The sequence below is a fragment of the Acromyrmex echinatior genome, chromosome 11 (genome assembly GCF_024713525.1).
Source record: "Acromyrmex echinatior isolate Ae372 chromosome 11, ASM2471352v2, whole genome shotgun sequence".
Lineage (NCBI taxonomy): Eukaryota > Metazoa > Arthropoda > Insecta > Hymenoptera > Formicidae > Acromyrmex > Acromyrmex echinatior.
In genome coordinates this window covers 2,005,829-2,032,253 of record NC_141862.1, presented here as the reverse complement: position 1 = coordinate 2,032,253, position 26,425 = coordinate 2,005,829, and the positions used below count along the sequence as shown (strand labels likewise).

Sequence of the window (26,425 nt, the reverse complement as noted above, 5' to 3'; positions counted from 1 at the left end):
TAATGTATTAATCAAATATTTATATTAATAACAGCAAAATTTATATCAATTGTCGATAATGTCAGCTTCAATTATCTCCGGCTATTGGGGCCCTTTTTATACCGCCGAAAATTTGCCCAGGATTGACTAGTATCTCAGATCTTTAATAGTATCTCGTCGGTGATTCAATCAATTATTGACACTACCTAAGATGCAAAATAATTAAAAGTACAATATCTACTTTGCAAATCTTATTTTGATTAAAATGTACTTCCATAATAAAATGCATTTATTTAATAAAAATTAAACGTGTGATAAAATATTTATTTATTATGCATAATTTTTGCTGCGTTTTTGACCTCAGCAGCTGATATAAGGCAGATTGCGTTGTATATCTGCCGCGTTTTTGCAGTCACGTCGTGATGGCAGGCTATGCTCGATTTTTGCTGTGTTTACTATTTAATATAATAAGTTGTATAACCTTGCCGTATTTTTGCTGCCACATTTGTAATATTTATTACTCCTGATTTCTATTGTCTTTCTGTTGTCAATATTTGCTATGGCAAATTCTATTCGATATTTGCTACATATTTGCTACCACAATGTGGTAGCGTACAATGCTCAATTTTTGTTGCACAGCTATCATTGTTTTATGACAAATTGTGCTGTTAAAAGATAAGCTTAATGAGGAAGCAGCAGATGAAATTCTGCTGCATCTTCATGATTGAATTTGCTGGCATACTACTAGCGCACTGCTAGCATGTTAATATCTGGGTACATACACGTATATGACATATATTAATTAACGAAATATTTATTTAACTTATCCCACATTTTTTCTCCTTACACAAATATATGAGTAAGCAAGAGGAATTTATTAATTTCGTATCAAAAACGAATTCTTGTGGATAATTATTCTAATAAAGAAACGTGTTTATCATATTGCAAGTGAAGTACAAATAAAGAATACATCCGTAAAATTTTGTTAATATATTATCATTCCTTGTACTCATACGAATAATGTATTTTTATATTTTTCATAATACGGAGGCCGCTTTACATCATTTTTATAACGTTTATAGATATGTTCTGTCTACACAACATCAAAGAGATTTACTCTCCTTAAAACGCCGCAAAGTATGAATATTTCTGCAAAAGCGCTTTAGAAGCCTTGTTCGCCTCCGTCCATATTAATTTTCGAGGTGTCACATCATTATAGCTTTAATAATTTAAGTTGAAACAACCATCTCTCTAAATTTATTTGACGGATTTTACGTGGCATTCTATTTTTCTTTCAAGTCTGATTAGAGAGAGACCATTCTAGATGACATTGTTGGAAGACTTGTTTGACGATATATCAAAAAGCGAAATTAAAATTTACAAGGCGAGTCATTTACAATGACTTACAATCATCGTCCGATAATTACAAAGAGAAGATTCCAACACAATTCTCATTCAATCATTTTTGATAATTATTATTGATACAAAGAAGTAAGATGATCTTTCGTTAACGATCTAAATTGATTTCATGAACAGCATGATTTTACTTACATTTTGTGTCATTGATATATTCATCGATATGAAACATCAATTATTCATGATCGTAGCTTGTAAGTTAACTCTTAACATCTATAGTTCTCCAATATAACGCTTAATATCATTCGACAAAGATCTTTGCTCAATAAAGTAGTAATACATTGTTATCATAGTATGTGATACTGTTATTATTTTTATTAATATCGTTCTGGAAGACATATTATTGGAAGACTCGTTTCACGATTATTAATGCGTTTTAATTAGTCTGAGAATTTTTCATGTCTGCAGAATGCTCGCGATATGACTTCAAGAAAAAAAAGCGAAACGATCGAAAGATATCTCTGCATCCTTCAAGAATTTTATAAAGAATACTTTTATAGAAGATTTCTACTATTTCTTTACGAAAGGTTTTATAAAATATCCAAAGGCTTGTGAATCCAAATACATAATCAATAATTCTAAAAGTTTGTAATCTATGAATCTAACAAAAAATCTAGAAAAATTTAATTGGAATATAAAAAGAATAGAAAAGATGTAGACTTTCTCTAGGTATTTCCGAAAAGTATTCCAATTTGTATAAAAAAGAGAAATATTCTAAAAAGTTATAAAATTATGCAAAAATTCTGAAAAATTATTAGAAAAACTTTCATTAAAGATATCACTAAATATAATCATCTCAAAAAAATCTATGCGCACTCCAAAAACTCAAAAATGTACAAAAGACTCCGCACTAATTACAAAAAAAGTGATTTCAGTTGAATAATATAAACTGTGATATTTTGTGGATTATGCGATGATGATTAAAAGGATGATTTCTGTAGACAAAACTATAAAAAACAGACAAATTTTATTCTAGCTCTATTTGAAAATTGCTATTTTGGGTATAATCAGACTGAAATGTATCTTTATCTACTAAATTCATCTACTAAACTTTATCTATTCTTCATTTTTTACAATTATATCTTAATAAACAATATTAAGAATCTTTATTTTAGACCACATATAAGAGAACACAATCAATACTAGAAATTAAATGCCTATAACAGTCGAAACTAGATCTTTAATACTCCATTTCGGAACCTCGGTAGTCTAAAGGCTTAGGATGCTCGTACAGAATACAAGAGATAATTAATACAGTATCCTTTAATAATTTATTGAAGAATCTAGTGATGCTAATCGTAGTAATCGTATAGAATAAATTTCACAAAATATATATAAAAACACTTTTCAAATCATCGCAGCATTCTGCAGTTTTATGAAACAACTACATTGTCTATATTCCTTAAACTAATGATCTTCTATACAATCTTGGAAGACGTTGGATTATACAACTAATTGTACTCAATTGTACATAACTGTTCGCGCATTGCTTTGCGTCTCGTTTGTACGACGATAAGACGGCATGGTGGGTCATTCCACAGTTATTCGGCAGAATGATCATCGACTAACGGATATCGCTAGTATAGCTTGATGAGATCGCTGTGCGTCACGATACACAATTCAACGTATGAACGCATCGTATGAAAATTATACGCGCGCGCGCGCGCGCGCGTGTGTGTGTGTGTGTGTGTGTGTGTGTGTGTGTAGAGGGTATCCCGCAATTTTTTACCAAGTGCTTTTGTGTAGATAGAGAACTAAACTAACTCGAAAAGTCCTCTTGCAATTTTCGCAATGATTAATAAGATATTAATTACTAAAAATTGCTGAATATTGGTTTTCAATAATTTTTTATTCAAATATAATACTATTAACAAATACTATTGTATTAACAGAAAAACAGCAAGAGACAAAAATTATTGTTTTTTTTCTCATAGAATTCTGAGAATTTTTTAATACCGCATTTTTTCATATTAATGAAAATAGTTACTAATAAAAAATGCAGTATTAAAAAGTAAATAAAAAATTCTGAAAAAATTCTTAGAATTCTATAAGAAAAAAATAAATAATTTTTGTCTCTTGCTTTTTCTGAAAAATTGATAGTAGTCGAGTAAAAAATTATTAAATACGAATATTCACCGATTTTTAGTTATTAATATCTTGTTAATGTCATTGCAACAATTGCAAAATGATAGAGGACTTTTCGACTCATTTTAGTGATCCTATCCACGCATACGAGATATTTGATGGTTATTTTGGGACATTCTATATACAAGGGTAAATCATTTTAAATGATACACTGAAATATCTCGAAAAATATAAAAGATACAGAAAAATGTTTTATACAAAATTAAAGACAAGAATGTAAAGAAAAGTAGGAATCAGCGCGATATTTGGTGCCCAAATATAACAATGGATATTAGATTTAAGAGTCCATTTTTAATATAACAGAATATGATGTATAAAGGTAAATCCACAACCTTGCTTTAAGAGCCCTGCTTAAAAAAACGATAGAAATTTATAGAAATCCTATATAATTTTTATCAGGACCTATCGGATATTAAAATCATCGATAGATAATAAATTTCTATCGTTTTATATCTTATATTAAATAAACAATAGAATACTTATCGGAGATCACAAGCTTTTCTACATAATCCTATTAAATCAGATTAGTAAGAAATAAATGAAAGAATGTTTATACGAACTTATATAATTTAATCCCTATATGTGTGAATAAGATAGATGTCATAGAAAAATTATTGTATCCTATTGTTGGCAATATAATGTGACAGATCATTAAACAATTATTTCGCGCAGATTTCAGCATACGTAACAAAACTGTAAAGATTTATGATTTTGTATCTTATCTTATTTAAACGATAGAATAATTAACTGCATACACAAACTTCTCTGTCACATTATCTTTAATATAAAATAAGCGACAGGATGATATGTACGAATCTATACAATTTAATCTGAAAATGTCCCCTATATATTTAAATAAGGAGATATTATAGAAGTAGATGTTATAGAAAAATTATCTTACTTGTTATATAATTAAGTATTTATTTAGGTCATTGAATAATTAATTATATTTAATAACCTATAAATGTCATATTATATTGCCAAGGATAAGATACGGCAATTTTTTCATAACATCTATCTTATTCTAATATATAGGGAATTAAATTATATAGTTTCTTATAAATATTATATCGTTTTTATTACATAGCTTAAATTTAATATAGCTTTACTTTAAATTTACATTTTTTAATCGTAAATTTCAGATTACTTACCTGTTATATTTGATAAATTTGTCTATCATTTTATATAGCTTAGATACCGTTTTGAATTTATTTCTATCTGGTCATCTTTTATTAAAATTAATATGCAATCGTGTTTTTGAATTGTACATTTCAGATTACTCGTCTAAAGTACGCAACATATTTCCTTCATTTCTGTATCGTTTTTGTATTGTACAACTTAAATGTTGGTTTTAATCAATTATTTTAGTCATGTTTTTTCAAAATTAGTAATATTCTATCATATCTTTTAATCGTAAATTTCAATTATGATTAAATTTTACATTCTACAATTTACAATGAAAATTATATGAAAAGAATATTATTAATTTTGATAGAAATAGATTAAAAACGAACTGACAAAAATGATACAAAAGTATAGAAAATCTATCAAATATTTTAGATAAGTAATCTGAAATTTATGATTTAAAAACACGACAAGATATTATTAATTATTAATTTTCATAAAACGTAACAAGAAATTGTTTAAAAACGATATGATAAAATAATATGATAAAAATGATAGAGAAATATAGAAAATCTATATCAGGTAAGTAATCTAAAATTTAAGATTAAAAACGATATTTAAGGTATATGATAAACATGATACAATGTTTATAAGAACCTATGTAACTTAATCCAGAAATGTCTCTATAACTATCACATGCTAAAATATCCAGACAAGCGTGCGATTATAACTCAACGTTAGAGTATCACCCCGTAGGTCTTAGGTTCGAATCTCGTCAATTTCAATGCGTTTTCAGAAATTGTAAATTTCCGATACATAATTGTAATTAATACATTGCATGTGAAAATAAATTAATTCCATAAAAGAATAATAAAGAATAAGAACTATATTTTAATAATTATAAAAAGCTTTTTTTTTAGAATACTGTTAATATTGATTAAATATGATCAGATAGAAATTGATTAAAAACGATATCTAAAGCGTGCGACAAAAACGATAAAGAAATATAAAAAATCTATCAAATATATCAAGTAAATAACCTGAAATTTACGAACCAAAAACACGATACAATATTATTGATTTTGATAAAACATGATTAAATAGAAATTAATTAAAAACGATTTATAAGTTATATGACGAAAATGATAGAAAACTATAGAAAATCTATTAGATATTTCAGATAAGTAATCTGAAATTTACAAACCAAAAATACGATTCAATCAGATAGAGTTTTTTCCTATCTGATTCTATCGGACTTTTTAAGCAGGGAGGCCTTAAGTCGAAAGAGATTAAGTAACAATAATTTTTGTTTTTAAACTGTTTTTGCGCAGTCTTTAAGCTTTAATGTTAGACTTAAGCGAATTGAGCAAAACTCAATTTTTACGACCTAAAGGTATAAGTTCTGTGGCCGATATATCGTCACTTACAACATACGTTGTCTTACGGCTTACGACCTTTTAAAGCAAGGATTTAAAAGATATAAATTGTGGACTTACCCTATATGCATACGCGTTTCGACTTACTTCAAGTCATTCTCAACGGAATTAATATAATACTATCCTGTACAAATAGTGCATCAATCATGATGCCAACTATCCAACATATCAAAAATTCCTTAGATTCATCCCAAACTTTTACTGATCAGAAAGAAACAAGTAATTCTTATGAAGTGAAGCGAATTGATGCAGATACATATGCAGTAGTCAACCAATTGAAAATAAAACTTAATTGAGTAATATGATAAAATAATAAGAGTAATCCAAATACATTTTTTCGTCAAATGAGTAGAACTGTGACAGTTATTCACTCTTCGATTACACAGAGACAAACTCACAATTTTCTACAAAAGTTGCTCAATTACTGCAGGGAAAGAAAGTGGTAACTTTTTTTGGTTAACCTGGTTAGAGATGATGTTCTTAAAGTCAGATCAAGGATACCTAAATTTTTTTAAACGGAAATCCCGATTTTTTTATTTCATGTTCATATATGTCAAAATCTTTTTAAAACACTACATTAAAATATATTTTCTCTGAGAACTTTACAAGTTAGGGGGTTGAAGGTTAACAGATCAACACTGGAAGCTCCGTTTGATCACGTTAATATTGATCATCTGCTAAACAATTGTTATAACTAGTGTCATTTTAAATGGAAACTCCTATTTTTTATTCCAGAAATAAAAAGAGCAGAAAATTCTACGTTCAAATATGCTATCATGTATTTAAATTTAGCCCAGGGATTGCAAGATCAACTTGATTTTTTTTTAACAAAAATCTCAAACTTTAATTAATTTAAATAAAATAAAAAGATTAAATTTATTTCGGGATTTAACCCTTAAATGGCACACTTTATCCCAACACTTATAAACGGCACGCTACCGCGAATTAGGATTTTGTGGTTTCATTCATTTATTTAACCATGATAATATTCTACTTTCAAAATCATACTTTCTTGAAATAAAATTTCTTGGAACAAAGCATTTGAATTCAAATTTAGTTAAATTGTTGTTAAGTTATAAAAAAATTGGTATTAAAAAAAGATCTTTTGAAAAATGCCAATGTTTTGAAAATTTTGCTGATGCAAATTCGCATCAGTGTGTCGTTTAAGCGTTAAAATTTGAGATTAAAAAATTTTAGGTAATCTTGACCTGATTTTAAGGGCATCTTTAGATCAACCAAAGTCACCACTTTCTTTCCCCCTAGTAACTGAGCAACTTATACATGACATTTTTCTGTATCTTTTATATTTTTCAGAGATATTTCAGTATATCACTTATTATAAAATGACTCACTCTACATATATATATTATATATGTGTGTATATATATATATATATATATATATATATATATATATAGTACCAAAACTGCTACAGCGGTTTTAGCACATGAAAACGAATTGAAAATGTCTAATAAACATCTGTTCGATTCCGTACGGTTTTGGAATTACGAGATATTGAAGTAAGAAGACACGAATCGTGGTAAATGTTGTTTAATGTTCGTTATTCTATTTAATGCTTTACAAAAGATGTTCAAGAATTCCTCCATTCTTCGACACAGTTTCTAGTACGAATTAATAAATTGTTATAATTTCGGATTTGATGACAAATATTTGGAGTTTCGCGGATAATATCGGCAGTGTTAAGTATCAGTTGCACTGTTCTGCATTCTAAATCTCATTCTTGTAGACTAGATCTTTCATTCCCCAAAGAAAAAAATTCAGTGGTGTGAGGTTGGGACTTCTTGCTGGCCATTTAATAGGAGCATTCTGGCCTCTTCCGATCCAAGATAGTAATCATGGAGAAACGTTCGCTTAGGAAGTCATCCTTAATATGTATTTGTTTACATTTTGGGAACGAATGTCCTAGTAAAAGTTTTATCAGAAAAGTCTATCAGAAAAAGATTCAGAATTCAGAATAATAGAATAACGAACATTAAACAACATTTATTACAATTCATGTTTTCTTACTTCAATATCTAATAACTCCAAAATCATTTAAAATCGGACGTAATATATTTATTAGACATTTTCGAATTGTTTTCAATTTGACACCCTGTATTAAGGTAGTGAAATGAAATATTACGGATGAAAAATTCATTAAAATCAATTAACATATTAATAATCGCTATGGTTGGCAAGGCATTCGTTCTATTGTTATTAAAAAATCAAACGACAGGATACCTTGTTTATAAAACTCTTTAGATTATATTCACTCGTAAGCAATCTCCTGCATTGTTGCGTCCGATGGAAATTTCCTGCCTTTCTTCCTTAAGTTTTCAAAGATATAGAAATCGCGTGGTATTAAGTCTAGGCTGTAGGTTGCTCCAATATTTCTCACCGGAATTTTGGCTATGTAATTTCTTTAAAGACCTGTACCCTAATCTATTATTTTCAACAGTTTTAACAACATTCAATATCGTTACATTGTCGTTGCATAGATATTATACATAGTAAAAAAGCTGTGCAACGATATTGTAATGTTACCGAATTATCGTTAAGAATTACAGAATCGGAGTACTGAAGAAAAATTTGAAAGGTAGTGCTATCAAGAAATTTTCACCAGAACACAGCAGTACAGGAGGTTGTTTGCGAGTGAGTTCAATCTCTCTAAAGAATTTGACGAACAAAGCAACTGTCATAGTTTCACAATAAAAAGTACTTTGCCTACCGTGGTAATTAACATATTAATTGATTTCAATGTTCGATTTTTTTCATCTATTATGTTTCATATGACTGCCCTAGTATATAACTTTGTAGTGATATAATTATAAAATCCAAAAAACTGTAACAGTAATCAACTATTAGTTAGGCTGCGCTCTGCAGCACAGTGGAAGACATTGTTATCTTTATTGTCACGTTCAATGCGCGCTTGAATCTCTTATTTTATCTAAAGGTTTCCGAATGCAAGGGGGATTAATCTTTTATATTATATGTAGAAACGCGATTCGCAATTCTGGTCAACATGTGAAATGTACAACGGAATTTTGAATACTCTTTAGCGAGCCATTTTTTCTTCTGGAAAAAATATTACAATTAGTAGCTTTAGAAAACAGTTACGTTTTCGTCTTTTGATTTTCACGTTTCTATTCTAAACATCACTCGCTATATAATTGGGAAAATTGCATGACGTGTTGTACATTGCCCCTGAAATCATTAATTCATAATGATTTAAGTATAAATTTAATGTAAAGAACTAAATATGCTATTACGAATACAAGCATAAATCTTGCGTTAGATTTCTATCAATATTATTGTTCTGAAAGACATTATTGTTCTGGAAGACTTTTAAGATTATTAAAATGTGTTTTTACACGAATGGAAGATGATGCTCTTGCATTTTAATTATATTATCGGATAAAAATTATTTTAAAGAAACATAACTGCAAACAACATCGCAGTTTTAATCCGCAAAAATAATAAATGTTAAAATAATACGTAACAAAAAATCGAATTACACAAACGCAAATTCTCATGCGCGAATTAATCGCTTTTAAGCACAGGAAATATTTGATTCTCGATTCACAGATATATTTCAAATTTAGAGACATTTCGTTATAAGGAATTTTATAAAATTGCATTTATATAATATATTTAAAAATTTTACAATAATATGTTTCGGCCTGCTGCGCATAATATGTTTTGCCGCCGAGCGCTTCCCCTTCCAACTCGATCCGTCGACCGATTTCAGGAACGGTTGTCAGTCGTCGAAATGTAGGCCCTACTCCCTATAATAAACTATAGGAAATTTCGATTTTTTTCATCTTTATTATATTATGTCGTATTATTGGAAACTTTGAGTTTTTTTTCTTTGCTACATAACGTAGCAAAGAAGAAAAAAGTCGAAGTTTCCAATAGTTTACTATGGAGAGTAGAGCCTACATCGTGACAATTCGCGTACATCGCCTACACGGCTGACAATTGTCCCTGAAATCGGCCGGCGGATCAAATTGGAGAGGGAAGCGTTCGGCGGCGCGGCTGGCACGCGAGTCACTATCTAACAGGCCTGATATATTTTCTTAATTTGATATTAGCATTTTGTAAATAATCAGTTTGTTGATTATTGAGCTGAATGTTATTCAAAAAAATTTCTAATTTTTCCAAAACACAAAATTTTCCTATCAATTATCGCCTTTATTTTAGATTTTCTGTGATCTCTTGCTTGCATCAGCAATTATTGCACATATACCGAGCATGTTAAAATCGAGAAACAAATATTCCTGCGACTTGCGAACGTTTCCGTAATATCATTTTGCTACAGATAAGAACAACGAAACGACCTAGTTGGCGCGAGATCGCTCAGAAGGGCAGGCCAATCTCGAAGGCATTAATCAGTGCGGAGCCGGAATCATAGACGCCAATAACGCCGAAGAGAACACCAAGGAAAATGACGAAGCAATCGTAAGCAACGGCGCTCCACTCCATTGAGTTCCTCTTCAACTTCAAATGGAAATAACAAGGCCAGATAAATGAAAGCATGGTCCCGGTAAAAGAACCGATGAAACCCATCAATATACTGAAGTGCGGTATGAAGATTGCCATTAAAATGGTGAACACGATTACGCCGATCTTCCAAGCCAGACCCCAGACTTTGAGCTCCCGATCCACTGTCCAGATGGTTGGGAAGATTGTTTTCGGTCGACCGCGGAAGAAGGCGCGCTCGAGGAGCTCGCAAGCGGCGTAATATGGCAATGGGTACGACAGCACCGCTTTGACGACCAGACACAAGTTCACCAGACCCTTGAAGCCGGCTGAGTGCAGGTTGTTTGTGATCACCTGCTGTGTATCGTTCTGGAATGTTAGGAAGCAGATCCAGCCGAAGAGCGACTTGAACGCTGCCGCAGCGATGTGACTCCAATTTAGCATCCAGTCAAACTTAGAACGATCGATGAGATTGCCTTCGAGGGTTGGCAAAAAGATCTGCGATGTATAACTGAAGACGATCACGCCAAGCGAGATCGGGAAATTTTCCATGTCAATCGTCCACTTCACCTTCGACCAGCCCCAGTCACCAATCTCCAGGATACAGTAACCGATGATGATCGCGTTGATGAAGAGGTGAGACATTGTGCACCAGAAACTCAACACGGAAACATGCTGCAAGGACTTGAGGAAGCCAAGTGGCAGCAGAAATATGCCGATTAGCATCATCCAGCTGCGGGTGTCGATGGCGCCCTCGGGGAAAGTACCAATCATCAGATCACCGCACACGACCACGTACAGAATGCAGGTCATCAACAGCTCAATTATCTGCGCAATATTGACGGCACGGGCGCCCCACGTAGGCCCGAAACACTCCTTGGCGATGGCTACATACGAATCTCGTACGCGTACACGTTGACCTGTCACTGTGTCTAGCTCGTAGAGGCACTCGACTAGGATCTTGCCGGTGTAGCAGCAGATGTGCGCGATGCCAATCATTGCGGCGATCGCCCAATAACCGCCACGTAAGACGGCGAACGGCAAAGAAACGATGAACATTCCCTGAGAAATTTGCAGGAAAACTTACAGAAAAATACAATTATAATCATATATAATAATTTTCTTTTGCGACAATTTTTATAATTAAATTCATGATAAAAAATTTTCTTATGTTATTTCATAATATATTTAAGAGTTTGTTACATTTTAAATTTATGAAAAGATTTCTTAAAAAAAAACACCTTATATTTTTTTAGATTTCATAAATTTTTTTCAGAAATTGTAGAATAATAAAATCTTAGAATATTTCAGAATTTATGTATAATGTATATATACATGACATTTATATGATAAATAACAATAAATCTTTCGCACAGGAGCAGAATAGACTAAACTGAGAAGAAAAGTCCTCTACCATTTTACAATTTTCAGTAAACAAGATATTAATTATTAAAAATTGTTGTCGAAAATTGTTCATCTTTAATAATTTTTTACTCAAATACTATCAACATTATAAAAAAAACAGCAAGAAATGAAAATTGTTTATTTTTTTTTTTATAGAGCTCTAAGGATTTTTCCAGAATTTTTTATCAATTTTTTAGTATTGCATTTTCTTATTTTTACCAACATGAGAAAATAGTTTTATTTCTATCAATATTATTAGGTGTTGGAATTAATTCGTAGCGTTTTTAATGAAAGAATGTTATTTATTTCACATGAGCATTAATGAAAGTACTTCCCATCACTTGTAAAACGCTACGAATTAATTCCAACACCTAATACAGGGTGGGCCATCTATTGGTACGTTTTTAAAAATGTGATCAAATGAGCATACATTGATATTTTTTATTAATTTTTTTTTTGTTGTGAAGCTAAAAGTATCCGCGTCAAGAATGAAAAACGATTTCGTTCATGTGGCTCCCTCTACTGGCCTTACAGTATGCCATTCGGTCACCCCAATTATTAATGACATTTTGGACTACCTCGGCGCCAATTTCACTCAAAACAGTCGTAATATAATGTCATCCACTAACATCCCTTTCTCACGAACTTTCCTCACCAATTTGCGTATAGCTCCTTCGGTGGGTGCTCTATCACGACCCATATTTCTTTTCAAAATTCGTACAGTTTCGGCGACACAGCACTGACTTTGAAAATAAGTTTTTAAAATTTCAAAACGCTCTTCAAGAGAAAACATGTTGTTTCGTGCCGCGGACGGTATGACTAATAAACTGTCAAAATTTCGGGTCTGTAGCTCGTTCGGTGTTGCCATACGACGAAATTCAAAAACGTACCAATAGATGGCCCACCCTGTATGTTTTGAAGGACATTAAAAAATTCTGAAAAAATTCTTAGAACTTTATGAGAAAAAAATAAACAATTTTTGTCTCTTACAATTTTTCTGTAAAATTGATAGTATTTGAGTAAAAAATTATTGAAGACCAATTTTCGGCAATTTTTAGCAATTAATATTTTATTAACTATTGCGAAAATTGCAAAATGAGGACTTTTCTTTTCAGTTTAGTTTATTCTGTCTTCGTGCAAAAGATTTATCGTTACTTATCAAACACCCTGTATGTATACACACTCTGGTAAAAAAATTTCGAAATTATTTCACGTTTTGAAACGTTTCAGTGAAATTACTGAAAATTTGTTGAAATTTCATTGAAAATGAATTTTTCAGCAAACATATTAAAAAATCGTTGAAACTTCTCTGAAATTTTGTTGAAATTTTGCTAAAAATGACTTTTCAAACTAAAAATCGTTGAAATTAAATTGAAAATTTTCTGAAATGCTGAAACTTCGCCAATAAGTGATCCAAAACATGGAATAATTTTAGCAAAATTTTTCTAACAAGGTATATATACGAAACGTGTCAAAAAGTAGAAACGGTCAAATATCTCAAAAACAAAGCATTTTTAAGAAAAATATTAGGTGTAGTAAAAAGAAATCCATTATTTTTCCACGCGTAGACGAGATACAGATTACTAAAGCCATCTATTGGAAAAATAATGGATTTCTTTTTACTTCGCCTAATATAATATTTCCGACAAAAGTTGTAGGATTTAAAAAGATCTATTCACTGATTACATCCCCTTGACCTTAGGTGGTGTCGCCAAGCCTAGGTCACTTTGATTTTTTTAAATAGAATTTTATTTTTCGTTACATTTTTTTGTAGCTTACTTCGAGAGCTTTTCAAAATGTTATAATAAAATATTTTTTCTTTAAGTACTTTTTGTGTTATGAGGATTGAAAGTTATAGTACTGTCACCATTAGTATTACCTAAAGTGTCTGACCAATGGCTAAATACTCTTGAATGTTGTTCAGGATCACGATTCAGATAACATTTGTCAAGATCAAGGACATTAGAGGTTGTTCCTCTTATTTTCATTTTTTCCATTAAAATTCACTTTTATGTAAAAATAAAAATAAGAACAACTTTCAATAGCTTTGATCTTAACAAATGTTATTAAGATCATGATCCTGAATAATATTCAAAAGGTTTTAACTATTGTTTTAGCATCTTGAGTAACACCAATGCTGATGGTATACTGTAACTTTTGAGTCTCATAACTCAAAAAATACTTAATAAAAAACTATTTTATTATAGTAATAAAGCTTTTGAAAAGTTTTCGAGATAAGCTACAAGAATACGTAATAAAAAAATAAGGGATTCCATTTAAAAAAATTAACCTGACTTTGGTGATGCCACTCAAGATCAAGAGGATGTGATCAGTGAATCGATCAGTGAATCTTTTGAACCTACCCTACATCTTTTGCCTAAAACATTTTTCTCAAAAATGCTTTACTTTCAAGATATTCGATCATTTCCAGACTTTTGACACACATATATATATAGGACATTCTCTGTTAAATTGGACACCCCCTCCGTCCAAACTTCAATTTAATCAAAAAATTTCTTTCTGGGCTCAAATTGTAAATATACATGTCTACTTCCTTTAGCACTCTGATCTTTTTGAAAAATATGGTGGGCCTAACATGACGGCCATAATTCATGAAGTACTGATTGAGACAAAAAGTGTTGTGAATATCTTAAAATTTTATGTTGATTAAATTAAAACTGTACGAATTATTATGGCAATCATTTCGGTAAATATTATTTTGAGAACAATACCCTCGCCCTGATGAAGTGAAAGGCAAGATTGACGAAATTGGCATAGCAATGAATCACGGCACAATAACCGGTAAATTCTTTAATACTTTCCTTCTTGGCTGATGTTCATGAAAATCGAACAAATCTTAGTCTATTTGAGTGATGATTTAAGAATTCTTAATATTTCGTGAACAATAGCCGTTATGTTATAACCATTGAATTTCCAAAAAGGCCAGAATGCTAAAAAAAGTAGACATATGTACAATTTGAGCCTAGAAAGAAATTTTTTGAACTGAATTCTGGACAGAGGAAGTGTCCGATTTGAGAATGTCCTTACACACGCACGCACACGTATATGTATATACATATATACATAATGAACAATTCTAAAAATAAGACATTTATTTCTGAAAAATATTTCGATTCATATAAAAAAACTAAAAAATTTTCTAAAAAAATTATAAAATTATGTACAAAAATTCAAAAAAATTTTGAAGTTTATACAAAAATTTTGAATAATTATATAAAAAATTGTAAAGAAGTTTTCATCAAAGATGTAACATTGCAATTACGCATTTGTAGTTTTTTTTTTAAGAAACTATATTGATGGAAAATAAGATTTTGCATAGAACTGGTAAAAAAATTTTTATATCTAGTAAAAATTTTTTAATAATATCTTATATTTTTACGAATTTTTCATATTTTAAATTTATTAATTTTTTTAGATTTTAAATTGAAGATTTCTGAAAAAAATGTTTTGAGGTTCCTGAATAGTTGAGATGGACGTACTAAATTATGATATCATGAACGAAAAATAATGCATAATTTTTGTTTATATGTCATTTGTAAATAAAGACAATTTTGATAAAATGAAATTATGAGATCGCTTTAAAATACTTATAAAAATGGGTCGATGTTATCCTAATCTCCTCTGTTTCCCTTCTCCCCGATAATCAGTAGTCGCAAAAGATAAAAAGTACGTGAAATACGTTTACTCAATGCGCATGCGTAGCCCATTTTCACTTTTACATATCTTTCATGACTATTTATGAGATATAACTACTTAGGACCCTTAAAATTTAAATTTCTTCAAATATTGTAATTTCTTTTTTCGAAAATTATAAATGAGAAATCTTAAAATATTTCAAAATTTATACATATAAAGAATTCTAGAAGAGATTTTCTAAAAAACATTCCATCCAACTCATATAAAAAATTAGAAAAATTTTCTAAAAACTTATAAAATTAAATAAATTTATATAAAGTCCTTTCAAAAGTCCTTTCAAAAGTCAATAACCTGGATATATGTTGTCAACATTATGAGCTTAAGTGATCTGCAATAGGTTTTAACCGTCGCTCATCAAAAAATAATTTTTTTACAGAATCATCCAACAATATGATATTATGTATGATTTCTAAGTGTCACATAAAGATCAGTCTTAAAAAATATATAATTACGAAATAATTTCAATTTTATGCAGGAATCTGGCATGAATTGTACACAACGATTTATATGAAAAGATATTTTAGTTGCTAATTTAGCCTAATATAATAATACAATATTCTTAAGAAACAATTTTTTTACATGATCGCTTCAAAGTTATAAAGATATCAATTATCATAGTAAACAAAATGGAATTATTGAATGAACAAAAACTGGATTGAAAAAGAAAAATTAAAAAATTTGTTAGAATACTGAAGATGACTGAATAAAAGATCGAATCGTATATTATCATTGTCTTAATGAATTGATAAATTCATGATTGATTATAATTTCGTTAGAATAACTGCCCAAGTAGCAAACTGTCGTTATTTAGTTGTCGATAATTAGTCATTTTAAATTATTGATGTCATGTGACCTATTTAAGATGTAATAATAACGTCATCTTTTTAATCAATTAATAACGTCATACATTTATTCTGTTAATAATACGAAAATAATGATTTTGATATTTTTGATGTCAGTTTACGACATTGAGTGATAAGAAATATAGGAATTCATTTTTACGATGTTTAAATGTCAAGGAGCTTATTATGATTCTTAAAATGAGATGGAAATTACAAAAGTAATTAAATTTATCAGAATATTTATAACACCTAACAAATTTATTCATTTTTGTAATGTTCACTTCGTCTTAGGAACTGTATAGATTCGTTATAAAAATAACTAATGACGCCAAATGGACGACATCTGGCTACCATCAATAACATGAAAAAAATACGTATTTTTAACATCGACTTATGTCATTATGTGACAAATCCACGTCATTTTTACGATGTTTCATTTTAAATGTTACGTTCATTATAAAAATGACTAATAATTAATGACGTTAAGTAGACAACACTTTGCTACCTAGGTGACGTAAATATTTTATGCTCCTTTCCCAAATTAAGTTTGATTTAGTCCGTTTTTTAGAAGCCGTTATTAATTTTTAGTCAAAATTAATTCTTTTGAATCCCATTCAACTCCTTGTTTGTCCCATTCTATTTTATTTACTAAGTCTTCTTATATTTTCATAATACACTTCAATTATATTCTTGCAAAATTCACGTTACATACGCACAAAATTCACGTAACCTGCATGTAAGATTCATGTAACATGCTTATAAGATTCATAATATGAGTGTAAGATTCATGCAAGATTCTTGATTTACCTACAGGTATCTTATGCGATATATTTTTATATGATCTTGTATGTTCCTGTCCGAAATTCATATGTAAAAATTTTCTTGAAAGATTTCACAAGAATTTTTCTTGTAAGAATTTGCAGCAGGGTATGCAAGAGTCTCTGTAGCGGCCATTAGTCTGTCATATCAGACCCAAACTGCCATGGTTTTTACGTTACGAGCATTTGTGGTGCCCTCATGGCTATGACAACCGGAACATGAGGAACTAATATTCAATATGGCTGTCATCGTTTCCGGCATCTTTGTCGCCATATTTGCTACATGTTTGGCTACATTATGTTCATTGCGTGTTGTTGGTTTTGTTAGCTTTTGTACGCTTGTGCAATGTTGCATCGATTACGTTGTGTCTAAATACAGCATTCTTGCTAAAATACAGACGACAGCGAAAAGTGGATATATAATCATTTTTGTCTTTATCAAGTGCTTTCAACTGAATTTTCGATAAAGACAGAATGATAATTATCTATCCATCTTTTCACTGTCGCCTGTATCTCAGCAAGGATGCTGTATTCAGACACAACGCAATCGAGGCAACATTACACAAAAACGTACAAAAACCACGAAGCCAACGCAACGCAATGAACACACAAACGTAGAAACGTAATTAAACGTAGAATATGGCAAATATGGGCAAATATGATGATAAAGATGTCATATCTGCTATTAATGGCAGAAACACAGCAGAAATTGTCGCTCAGTTTATGAAAAATCAGTTTAATGTTCTGAATTTTATATACCCTAACGAAAAAAAAAGTTTATGAAAAAGTACAGAAAAACTATGTGCATAGATTGAGACAAGATTGTAGAAATTCTTAATTTTTCTTAGATATTTGTAGTAGGATGTAGAGTGAGGTTTGTTTGTCTTAGAAATTCTTAGTTTTTGTAGATATTCGGGACATAAAGTATCATTGTTTGAGAGCAAAGAATTTCTTGGTTTTTCAAACAAACAACGCTACTTTACGTTCCACTATGAATGTCTATAAAAAAGATCTAAGAATTTCTAAGATTTTGTCTCAATATGTAGTTTTTCGTAAAATTTTTCTGCCAGGTTAGAAATTGCATCAAAAATTAAATTAACTTACTGGTAGAAAAATACTACACATTTTTATTTTTACTAGCCGCGTTATGCGGTCTTTATATATGGCCATGACAGAAATTTAAATACGAGATAAATATCGATAGTTACATCGCGGAAGAATTACATGATCCAAATAACATTAATTCCGTGCCGTATTTCTGCTACATTTTTGCTATAATTTTTTGAGACAGCATATTGATTGCTATATTCGCCGTTACACCGTGCAAGTAGATAAATTCGACTTCTGACGACATTTGTCAGTATAATATTATATGATATCACGTTATACTCAGTATTGGTTATGCTTAATTTCTGATGACATATTATGACAGCATGCAATTAAAAGAATACTATTTATGTCAAAAATTTCTGTTTAATTTTTGCAGGATTTTTTTATAATATATCTTGATATTGGGACTGTTCGTTTTATGCTACATTCCTGGTAAAAAAAAGTTGATAGAGAACGATAGAAAAAAAATCTCATCGTTTTAAATATGGAATCTGTTCGTGAATTTACTAATTTGAATCAGATCTTATAGGAATTTTGTATATATATTAGGTGTACAAATAAGTTTCCGCCATTTGACAAAAGACGGTGCCACTAGCAAGCTATGATTAAAATTGTCTGTAAAACATTATATTGTAAGGTTGAACATCTGTCAACAACATAACCTTGAAATACTAACGATTTTGTATTAGCATCATATATTTTTTTTTGTGCGAAAATGCCGAGTTTTGAGCCGAATAAACGTCATTTGCGGAAACTTTTGATTTATTTCTTTAATTTGAAGAAATCTGCAGCTGAGGCTCATCGATTGCTTGTAGAAGCATATGGTGAGGCTGCCTTAAGTGAGAGAAGTTGTCGTGGTTTCAAAAATTTAAGAACGATGAATTTGACGTCGAAGACAAAGAACGTAGCGGAAGGAAAGTGTACGAAGACACGGAATTGGAAGCATTATTGAATGAAGATTCGTGCCAAACGCAAAAAGGACTTGCACTTACATTTTGACTTACATCAATAAAACATTATGTATCGTTCTTTCACAATGCTTAATTTTTTGATAAAAAACAGAAACTTATTTGTACACCTAATAGAATCCGATGTAAAATATAAGGATATATAAGGATTTATCTTATCCGAATTGTGATGCTCTGAAGTCAATAGAAAATTATATAAACTTATAGAAAACGATACAAATTGATAGAAATCCTATTGTCCTCAATCATTTTCTATCAACTTTTTTTGCCAAGAATTTTTACCGACATTATCTGACGGCAGATCATGCACGGCTACTGCCCGAGTTCTGCAAATATAAGTTAAGTAATACGTGATCTTGACTATCTGGGGCCTTTCCCTGGATTTTTTTAAATTTTTTATGACCAATTTAAATTGCTATAACTCTTCTCGGTTTTCCAGATCTGTGGCAATTTTGCTTGCTTATTCGGTAAAAAGTTATTAATTAAAAAGTTTAAAAAAATAATGTCTTATTTCTGTTACAAAGACTGCGTTCAGTAGTAGAATACAACAGTTTTTTGTAACCGTTTTATCTGATGAGATAAACCATCCTTCTAGATCTAAAAATATAATCCAATCAATGCGAAGACAATTTCCAACTACAAAATAAATATTCTGCTGAACGTAGCTAATGTTAAGAACTACAATGTTAAAAGAGTGTAGGCTGAAAATCGTTTTGCGAGGAAAGTTACTGCTTTAAAACACAAATTTTCTATTTTAAAACATGAATTCTTTGCTTTAAAAACATAAATTATTTTCTTATATAACTTTTTAAAAAATGTTAAAGCAGAGAATTTGTGTTTTGAAGCAGACTTTCTACACGAAACAAGTTCCAACCCATATTCCTTTTGGAAAGTTAGATCTCCCTGAGCAGAAGAGAAATGGTATGAACCACTTAGCATGGAAAATATCGGATCCTCCTCTAAACACACTGTATCTATATGTATATATGTATATAACAAATTATGTTTTTTAATACTGATAGAAGCTATTATTTCTTTAACATTTTTTATTAACGACTTTTTAATAAATAACGAGCTACAGCTAAAACCTATTGGAAATCACTCATGATCATGACCTTGACAACATATGATCATTGATTTTTGAAAGGACTGACCTTATGTAGATATTTACCATAATATTATACAGAATTTTGAAAAATTTTGAAATGTACGTAGTAATATTGAAAAATTATTTAAATAATTCTAAGAAAAATTTTCACCAGCACTCATTGTCAAAGAGAAATATAGTGGTGATAACTAATAAATAAAAGTGACACAGCATATAAATTTTATATGTAAAATTAATGCACAAAGTTGATTAAACCGTTTTATAATTATTATAACTATAAAATAATGTATTCAGCTGTATATTGCACATTAATTTATTCAACTAACAAGGAAAACCAAGTTTGGCCCCTTTCGGTTTTGCAGAATTTTAATATATATACACAATAATTCAGCCGTCCCACTAACACACGCTAAAATTGTAGAACTCGCTTCACAAGTATTCGCGAAAAAAACACGTTAAAAAATTTTCTTGTTTTATAATATATAATTTTTTAATTTAGCGTTTCTCTCGCTAAAGCTTGAGAAGCACGTTAGATATAAAATTCAGCCAAATCGGAGAAGGTCATGTCTGATGTTGGGAGTAGGGACACCAGATACGACCTTCCTTTGGCTGAATTTTATGAGGGGAAAAATGTATTTAAAATATTAGCAATACGTAATTTTTTCAACGCGGTTTTTTTTCATGAATGCTTGAAAAGCCGCGTGTCTTATATTTGTATAAATTAGTGTAGGAGGGCTAAACTGTTTTATATAGGGTAGGTAATCCAACAATGAACCAGTAGTACACTGTGAACTTGCGATATTTCGTAAATGCGACATTATCAGATTGTGCTGCTATCATGCAGCGACTCGTATTTGAACCTCTCCTCGACTTCCCAGTCGATTGGCAGATTGTGCCAAGGACGGCCATGTAATGTCATTTTTAAGAATTTTGGGTCACAAAATAGTTTTTTTCATATGGTAAGTTTTACGCATTTTTTATGTTTTTGTTATACCTATCATTTTTTTTATTGTGCAATAGTTTTGTGTGCACATTTGGCTTTATTATTCTGTAAGCAACTTTTTCTATTATATTATTTTACCACATTATTTAGGAAATTATTGTGGATCATTTTGCTGTAATGAACAATGAACCATGGTATATGTAGATCATATAACCTTTTTTACGATAACCTTTAAAATAATAATTCATTGTAATTATTTAGAATACGGCTCCTCTTCCCACCTAAAATCTCAATAAAAATATATTCATTTGACGCATTTTCACTCAAAATAGAAAGAAAAACGCGGTGGTCGGCCTTGTGAATCCTCACCACTTTATAATTATCTATTTTATAAAATAAACATTTTAAAATATAGCAAAACTCAAATAATCCCAACAATTCGCAGTATAAAACATGTAGTTTATTATTAAAAATAGCATGATTCATTGTTATACCTATCATTTTTTTTATTGTGCAATAGTTTTGTGTGCACATTTGGCTTTATTATTCTGTAAGCAACTTTTTCTATTATATTATTTTACCACATTATTTAGGAAATTATTGTGGATCATTTTGCTGTAATGAACAATGAACCATGGTATATGTAGATCATATAACCTTAACATCCTTTGTACACAACTATTTTCTGTTTTTTAAAATAATCAAAATTATGATTAAACTTCAGAGATAACTTAAAAATTATTACAGTATGTAGTCAACTAAATTCATAACAATTTGTTCACATTGTGAATAAACTACATGTTTTGTACTGCGAATTGTTGGGATTATTTGAGTTTTACTATATTTTAAACTGTATACAAAAAAATTCAGACCTTTAATTCAATAATAAGAGAAATACGAGCCTCTGAAATTTACATAATTCATTGTTGGACCACTTACCCTATATGTACAGGGTATCTTACAACTTATGACTAAAATTTTAATAATATTTCTAACTAAAAAATAAGACAAAACTAATATTAAAATATCAAAGTTAAAATTAACTAATCACAGAGCTGACATTTCACGCGCTCAGAGATGATACATCACACAAGCGGATGTTCGTATTGTTCGTATGCCTACCTATACAGCATCAATTATTGCAGAAAGTTTTCAGAAATGTTTCAATTTTTCGCATTTTATATGCAACAATTATGAAAGGTTTCTGCAATATGTCATATGAAATATTTTTACAGAAGTGTTTCTAAAATCTATCATATGCAATAAATTGAAAACATATTTAAATGGAACAAAAAATTATGTTGTTAAAATGGCTCCAAAATTTACTAAAAGTTATTTTTTTGATCAATCACAATTCAATTTAATGTTATTTCAATTTGATATTATTATGATTTGTTCTTTAATTGCGAAAAATTTTTGTATATGCATAATACGATATATTTGCAACAACGAATGGAAATCCTTATATATTTTCTGTTGCTGTCATGTTTTCATCATAATGTTAAAGATGAAACAATTAATGATTTGTTGCTAACATGTCATTGTCATGTTGTCATGTTAACCATTGCTTACCACTATTGCTTATAGTTTGCTCTAGAAATTTTGACAACTGATACAAGGTGTCTCGTAAGATTTGGCCAATCGCTTTTGTGTAGATAGTGATAGTATTTCAGTAAAAAATTATTAAAAATCAATATTTGACAATTTGTTGTAATTAATATCTTGTTAACTATTGCGAAAATTGTAAAAAGGTAGAGGACTTTTTGACTCAATTTAGTCTGCTCTATCTACACAAAAGCGATTGGGCAAAACTTATGGGATACCCTGTATATACATATAAGCAGTCATGTTGTGTATTCATAATGTATCCTATTTTAATATCAGCAAATGTACAACAAATATATAACAACATATGCAATGCATTAGTTTACACAATATGCTATATCACTTGGTTATCTGGGATAATATTGTGTGGAAACTGCAGGTGATTATATATAAGTGCTTATGCATATTATATGCTTATGCATATAATATGATTAATTAATCAAAATAGTTGGTGATATAATTACTATTTTTGAGAAATACTTTAAATTTATTTCAATAAGGGCTGGTTGTTCCACCTTTTGGTAAATTTTATCTGTGAGGTAAATCTAGTAATCCACGCATGTGATTGGGTAATCTTGCTACTTACCCAATAGGTAAAATTTATCAAAAAATGGAACAACCGACCCTAAGTTTTGTAGTCTGTAAATAGATCACAAAACTCTTAATAAATTTCAAATAGTAAGTGGTCCAACAATGAACTATGTAAATTTCAGAGGCTTATATCTCTTTCAATTATTGAAAATCTGAGTTTTGGCGTACAATTTATGAATTCAGTTGGCTACATACTGTAAACAATAACTTTTAAATTATTTTTAGCCACAATTTCGATTATTTAAAAAATTGGGAAGTGGTTGATTGTGTGGACAAGGAGTGTATACACAATACAAACCATGCTTTTTAAATAATAAACTACATGTTTTATACTGCGAATTGTTGAGATTATTTTAGTTTTGCTATATTTTTTTAAATGTTTATTTTATAAAATAGATAATTATAAGGTGGTGAGGATTCATAAGGCCGACCACCGCATTTTTCTTTCGCTTTGAGTAAAAACGCGTCAAATGAGTATATTTTTATTGAGATTTTAGATGGGGGGAGGAGCCGTATTCTAAATAATTATTATATACATATATATATACTATATTCTAAATAATTATTATAATGAATTATTATTTTGAAGGTTATCGTAAAAAAGGTTATGTGGTCTACAATATACCATGATTCATTGTTCGCTATGTTAAAATGATTCATTGTAGACCACCTAACCTTTTTCACGATAATCTCCTAAATAATGTGATAAAATAATATAACAGAGAAAGTTGCTTACAGAATAATAAAGCTAAATGTGCACACAAAACTATTGCACAATGAAAAAAATGATAGGTATAACAATAAAAACATAAAAAATATGTAAAACTTACAAAAAAAAACTTATTTTCCAACCTAAAATTAAAATGTGATATTACATAACCGTCCTTGGCATAATCTGCCAATCGACTGGGGAGCCGAGGAGGAGTTCAAATTGTTGCATGATAGCAGCACAAATAATGTTGCATATATGAAATATCGCAATGGTTTATAGTGTACTAATTCACTGTTGGATTACCTACTTCAGAAATGATATTTAAATATATGTTTAATTGATACTTAAACAATATTCAAATTTATTATGTCCACATAATAAATTTAAATATTATTTAAGTATGTATTTAAATATAATTTTTATAGTACAATACTATATATATATATATATATATATATATATATATTAGGTGTTGGAATTAATTCGTAGCGTTTTTTAATGAAAGAATGTTATTTATTTCACATGAGCATTAAAAAATACATTAATGAAAGTGCTTCCCATCACTTGTAAAACGCTACGAATTAATTCCAACACCTAATATATAATATATATATATATATATATATATATATATATATATATATATAGAAATGACTAAAATCTCTGATAATATTTCAAAAAGATTGCAGATTCTTTCTATGATATTTCATCAACCTTTCAACAAGGTTTCATGTGCGAGAATCGCGAACATTTTGTTATTTCAGAACTATCTCAGAAATTGCAGACATATTTCGCAAATATAGACATATTTATAAAGTGTTTCACTTTTCAGTTGAAATATTTCTGAAATATTTCTGAGAAAACTGTCGATGTTGTATAGGTATGTTTATCCCTTGTGAAATTGAAGTAATTATGTATACAATAATGTGTTGGAATGCTTTATTAATCATATTTAAATAGAAAATAAGATCAGAAAATAATCCGAAAACTTAGGGGAGGGGGATGAGAGTCAGCGTGTTAATTAATTAGTACGCGTAAAGTTTAATCTTAAAACTTTATTTCATGAATCCAAATAATCTTTGTAAGTTTCGGTTCACTTTGGAGTCCTTTTCATCAATACAATAACTAAAAGTTTCTCCTTTGCATCTCAAAAGAGAAGGCACCATAAAATTTATAGATTTGATATTGTACAATCTGCTGAAACATTAAACAATATAATCTTTTTAAGCAAAAATCTGAAAAAAGACAATGACTCATTCCAAACATAAAAAAACCATTTTGTATTGCTGAAGAGGACTCTGAAGTAAGTCGAAACGTACAAAAATTATTTGGAATCATGGAATAAAATTTTAAGATTAAACTTTGCGTACTAATTACCACGCTGACTCTCATTTGTCCCGAGTTTTGAATTCTTTTCTAGTTTTGAATTTGGAGAGTCCGTAAGAAGATTACATTATTATTAGATAAAAAATAAGTACATGTGCAACATATTTAACATAAAAATATTACAAGATATTGTAAAAAATTTAGAAAAAATAGTCATAACACAGAAGCTATCAATGTTAGGGCTCGGTTTAGGGAAGTCTACCAATTTGGAGAAGACCAGAGCTTGGTCTGAATCCCGGAACGCGCTAATATTTTTCTCGCTTATTTCTTAGTATTAAAAATAATAAATATGTATTGGGTCATTTAAAAAGTATCCGCGGTTTTTTCATTCAAAAATTGAACAAAAAACTGCGGATACTTTTTAAATGACCTAATATAACGAATTATTTTCCGAAACTCATGAACATCGCAGACAATTGCTTTCGTATGATAAAAATGTTTGCCATTATTTTCCAGTATGCATACAAGTTAAATTCCTTACATATTTGTATCAACATACTTTTTATTAAATTATTAAGTTTTATCACATTTAACATATATGTATACTGGAAAATAACGTATAATTAAGGAAATTTTTATTTTTACTATACGAAAGAAGTTTAGAATACTAATGAATTTGAAAAATAATTCGTTATGCATAT

The 26,425-nt window shown here is 29.7% G+C and overlaps 1 protein-coding gene across 1 annotated transcript; it reads right to left on the bottom strand.

Moving 5' to 3' along the window:
* Window positions 1–289: 289 nt before the first annotated feature.
* On the bottom strand, window positions 290–24,995 carry VGAT (vesicular GABA transporter). Its single transcript, XM_087411522.1, has one exon. It carries the CDS (start codon window positions 11,637–11,639, stop codon window positions 10,458–10,460), a length of 1,182 nt encoding a protein of 393 aa, XP_087267648.1. The 5' UTR covers window positions 11,640–24,995; the 3' UTR covers window positions 290–10,457.
* Between the last annotated feature and the right edge of the window lie 1,430 nt (window positions 24,996–26,425).

Excerpts from the sequence above, each read along its gene's own strand:
- VGAT (XM_087411522.1), bottom strand. The coding sequence starts at position 11,639 with ATGTTCATCGTTTCTTTGCCGTTCGCCGTCTTACGTGGCGGTTATTGG.